General features: G+C 50.3%; 1 protein-coding gene across 1 annotated transcript; it reads right to left on the bottom strand.

Moving 5' to 3' along the window:
- Positions 1 to 2158: 2158 nt before the first annotated feature.
- Positions 2159 to 4288, bottom strand: LOC145411900 (sodium/mannose cotransporter SLC5A10-like). The gene is made up of 2 exons (XM_080281872.1): positions 3677 to 4288; positions 2159 to 2260 (listed from the first exon to the last, which is right to left on the bottom strand). The coding sequence occupies exons 1-2, from the start codon at positions 4286 to 4288 to the stop codon at positions 2159 to 2161; spliced, it is 714 nt and encodes a 237-aa protein (XP_080137998.1).
- Positions 4289 to 4895: the final 607 nt, after the last annotated feature.

Genomic DNA, 4895 nt, shown 5'->3' with positions numbered 1-4895 from the left:
CACACTCCACTACCTAGACAATCAACCCACCATCCACTCCCGGCCAATACACGACATGTAACCACCACATCACTACCCGCCACCACCTGTACACCCACATGTTCCCCCCACATGCACACCCCACGCACCAGCCCCACGCCTACAACCACCCCACGTACTCTCCCACCAGGGCGTTCAACCACCCACCCACGAACAACAAATGCACCATGTGGCCCCACCACCTGACCACCAGTGCCCATCCTCACCACCACCATGACTAGGTCTGGCCGTCTCTTCCACCCACCAGCCAGGTATACAGTCACGCCCTCACCCACACTCCCAACATCAACACAACCACCCCAAACACAGCCTCACCACACCCAACACAGCCCCCATTACACTGAGAATGCATCAGGCTCAGTGGAAGTTTCCACCCGCCCAATCCCCCAGGGAAAAGATTCACACCTGCTCTAGGAGCTCCCATAAAACCCCAGCCACCTCACCTGTCGCCAGCATTCAGCCGGGAGAGCTCAACCACTCACCACCACTGGAAAGGAAGGTATGACATGCCATTTGGCCCCCTACACAGGGACAATGCCAACAAATCCGGGGGACACCTCAGCTACTCTGCCTCCTCCTGAAGACACCACACACCTCCACCCTCCAGATCACCTACACTCCACACCAGGAGCCCAACCAGCTCACCCACCACTGGATAACTCTCTTCTGCCACCTCACACCGGCACACCGGACCACCACCTCAGACATCTATTGCCTACAGCCACAGGGACGTGACTTTCTCCCCATTGACAGTGGTGAGATGCCCGCCCCCATGAGAAACCCAGGGAGCATTGTCGCAACACCTACCCCAGGAAAGACCCACGGTCCCACACCCACCCCAGGAGGAGACCACGAGGAGGTGTATAGAGAGAGCAGCAGGCCCGAGAGAGATGAGCTTAGGTGCCCCATGACCCTGTGACCCTCATCCTCTCAACATGGCCACCAGCAGGAAAGCAGTCCCAGCCACCTACATCGCAACCGGGCCAGCCCTCGCCAGGATTGGGGTGGGACTCGTCTTAGCACAGTCCCAAGCAGCACAGAGGTGATGGCCACTGTACGCACAGGGGAAGGAATGGCCACCGTATGCCCTTCAGCAGTTACCCCTTGCAGTCCCGCAGTGACAGCCACTGTATGCACTGGGCAGGACGTGATGGCCACTGTAAGCATGTCAGCTGCAGCCACCCCTGGAACGAGCCCCGCGGTGACAGCCATTGTACGCACCGGGCTGGAAGTGATGGCCACTGTACGCATTTTGGCTGGTAAACCAGGAAGAGGCAGACCCGCAGTGACAGCCACTGCATGCACCGGGAAGGAAGGGATGGCCACTGTACAGCCTTCGTCTGCCACCTCCTTAGGGAGCACCCCCGCCGTGACGGCCACTGTGTGCACCGGGCAGGAAGAGACAGCCACTGCACACCCTTCGTTCACAACCTTTGAGACTACCCCTTTGGAGGACGTCCCTGGCTCAGCCCACCACCCATCCAGAGGCCGAGCAGGACACCTCTCTCTCTCTCTCTCTCTCTCTCTCCTCACAGGTGCAGGCCCCAAGAGGAGTTGCAGTTAGATGAGTTGTCGTGAGGGCCCATCCTGAATCCAGGGATCTGCCCCTGGACAACACCCACTACTGACTGACTCCACGGGGGCAGGACATTGCAGGCAGCTCCTGGTGGCGAACCAACCCGGTGAAGCCCACAGCCCCCAGATGCCCAGCGACACCTGCAGGACCCTGGGGAGGGACCTCCCCAGCCCCACCCACAGATGACCCTCCTCCGGGAGCAGGCGGAGGCAAGCACTCCTGTTGGGCCTGTTCGGCCCCAGTCCAGAGGGTCACCTTAGAGGTCGAGGCCCCACCAGGAAAGGGCCTCCCTCCACGCTGACCAGCACCCCCTTCTGGACGACGTCACCCCTGGCAGTAGTCCCATGCCTCCTACAGGAAGGCATGCCCAACAAGCTACCTCTCACGCCCGGGCGCCACTTTTAAGCAGCCCAGTCCCCACCAGCCTGGGCCAAGGTCTATTAGCCTGATGGTGTTCTCCCTTAACCTGTATAATATGTCATTGTGTATATTGTAAAGATTGTAATTTAGGGAATATACGTGTAAGATTGGTCAGCCGAGTTTTTATGCCCTGTTCCTCTCGTTGTGTTTTCTAGTTCTGGTCTCGAAAGAGAATCCCAGCTCAGTAGTTAGTGTTCTTAGGACGAGAAGTCGACCAAAAAACACCTAGAATAACACAGAGCAATGTGAGTCATGGTAGATAACAGTGATGAGCAGGGCATGCACTTGGAAACATCTTAAGGAAGGGCGCCAAACTATCTTGATAAATAAGCCACGAAAATAAGGACTGGCTTGGGTTACCAGTCCGTATTTCTCTGGATTATTTATCGAAATAGTTTATTTTTTCAACTTCCGGACTCTTGTGTATATAGATTGTGGAAATAAAACCAATGTCTTATTACAATATCTTTACTATATACTTGTTTTTTTTACATGTTTTTGGTACATATATATTAACATGTGGACTTCAAAAAAATATCAGAGAATAATATCATTCAAGATATATATGAATAGTACGAAGGAGAGATCACTTCTTGTCTTGGTATTATTCTCTTTGATAGATGGTAAGTGGTGGGGACCATCATCCACTCACTTAATGTAATGCTGCCTACTTCTTCCTTAGCCTTTATCATTCTTTTTCTGTGTCTGCCCTCCTCACTTCCTAATTCTCCCATCTTTCCTGTCACTTCTTATTGCTTTTTTCCTTACAGATGGCTTTACATTGAGTGACAAGCCAAATGGTTTCCTGTAAGCCAAGAAATCATTTACAATGCTGGGTGGTAACCATATAACCAAACCATACGTGCTCCCTACGTGTCAGCAAGTGGGTTGGTGGAGGGTTAGTGCCCCTCCCCGTAAAACAAATAACTCAAAGTCTAATGGCCACCCCTTACGGGATTATGGCGTCTGGAAATAGATAGATAGATAGATATTTTTTCAAAGTCCACATTTTGTACACATAGTATGAGGAAAGATCACTTCGTGTCAAATACAAATCCGGAAAGCAAGGTGATGGTGAGGAAATCCAAGAATGTTTTGCGAAAGAATGTCCACACATGAAGAAAAGAATAACAGTAATGTATAGTTTGTTACTCCTTACCAGAAGATACCAATAATAGTAGCAGTGGCAAGAAGCAGAAGGATAGAATGGAGACGGTAATTTTGCCAGAGGGGGTTGCTCCTTAGTGCCTTTGTCTCTGCCCTGTATTGCTCCAGTGACCATAATATAATCTTGTCTTCCTGCACACCTCCTGGCAGTACAAGACTTCCCACTATTAATGCCAGGGTAGTGAAACCTACGACGATTGGTGGTATGTAGAGAAACTGGATATGGATAGAGAGGTATATCTCATTTACCAGGAAAAGAGCAGCCCCTGTCAGTGTTCCAAGAAGCAGAGCAAGTAAAGCAGCATGTGGCTTAGCACCAGGCCAGAGGAACCCAATAATATAGATAGCCAGGACTGGTGGTACCGTGTAAGAGAAAATTTTCTGGAAATATTGAATGAGTGAGGGAAAGCGTTGTATTTGAGGTGCCCATGCCACTGCCAGCACCATAGCTACCACTGTGACTCCTTGACCCACCAACTTCAGTCGTGCTGAACTGAGGTCTGGCCACATTCGTTGAACCCAGTCCATGGTGACCAGTGTGGCTGCTGCATTGAGAGTGGAGTCCAGTGCAGACATGAGTGCTGCTAGGAACCCAGCCAATACTAGTCCAAGGAGACCAGGTGGCAGAAGTTCAAACATGAGTGTAGGATAGACCAGGTCAGGACGGGTCAGGTCAGGGTATAATAGCCGTGCAGCCAGACCGGGGACCACCATGATAAACAAACTAGGTAATTTTAGTGCTCCAGCAAACAGCGCGCCCCACTGACCCTCCCTCACACTCCCTGCACTGAGCATACGCTGTGCTATGAACTGGTTAGTAGCAAAGAAGAAGAGGCCAAGTATGAAGACTCCCAGTAAACCAGGCCAGGGCATGATGGGATCACTGACGGGTCTGATGAGTGACATATAGCCTTGAGGTTGTGCAGCCACCATGACATGCCATCCTCCTGCCCGGTTCACTGCAGCCACAGTCATGATGATGGATCCCCCCAGCAGCAGCACTGCCTGTATGGCATCGGTGACCATAACAGCAGCCAGGCCCCCCGTCACGGTGTAGAGTCCCGCCACAACTGCCAGTGCCACCATGATGTGCCACAGCTCCCACCCTGGCACCAGTATCTGCAGCAGTAGTGCGCCAGCATAGAGTGTGCCAGCATTGTCAACCACCACGTTTAACAGCAACGTCAGCGCTGAGTAGTAGTACCGTGCACAGGGGCTGAAAACACACCCACCAAACAAACATTAGTAATAGCTTAGCCGTATTGTGCTGTATGGCTTATTTCAGTCTGTATATCTGTAATATTTTTTATATGTTACATATTTTAGTATTGTAATCTTACTTCAGTCAGTTTTTGTTAGCTCAGGCCTGTATTCTTGTTATCTAAGAAAGCTTAGTAACACCTCTCTTTCATCAGTATTCATGAAGTCTGTGCTGATATAAAAGAGATATAAATAACATATAAGAGAATAATGTGTTATATAAAGATAGAAATAGTTAATGAAAGAGATTACAAAGCCTCATAGGCTGATAAGAATACAACCCTCAGAATCACAAGCCAAACCATAATATACAATCAGCATCATAGCAAATTTTGATGATAACTAATTTAGTTGACTGTACATGAGAGCATATAATTCTTCTTGATAAGGCAGAGGGTATCTCATCTGCGTCAGTAGATCGTTGGATTATTTC

Source organism: Coenobita brevimanus, chromosome 91, assembly GCF_032717465.1.
Source record: "Coenobita brevimanus isolate Jiangsu-jjx chromosome 91, ASM3271746v2, whole genome shotgun sequence".
NCBI classification, from domain to species: domain Eukaryota; kingdom Metazoa; phylum Arthropoda; class Malacostraca; order Decapoda; family Coenobitidae; genus Coenobita; species Coenobita brevimanus.
The sequence above is the reverse complement of the archived record's forward strand: the minus strand, read 5'-3'. Positions and strand labels throughout refer to the sequence as shown.

What these genes read in the sequence shown, in the direction of transcription:
- LOC145411900 (XM_080281872.1), bottom strand. Translation starts at nt 4,288, where the DNA reads ATGGTGGCACTGGCAGTTGTGGCGGGACTCTACACCGTGACGGGGGGC. An exon ending in GTTCAGCACGACTGAAGTTG is followed by an intron (nt 2,261 to 3,676) that starts GTGGGTCAAGGA and finishes GTGTTATTCTAG; the next exon opens with GTGTTTTTTGGTCGACTTCT.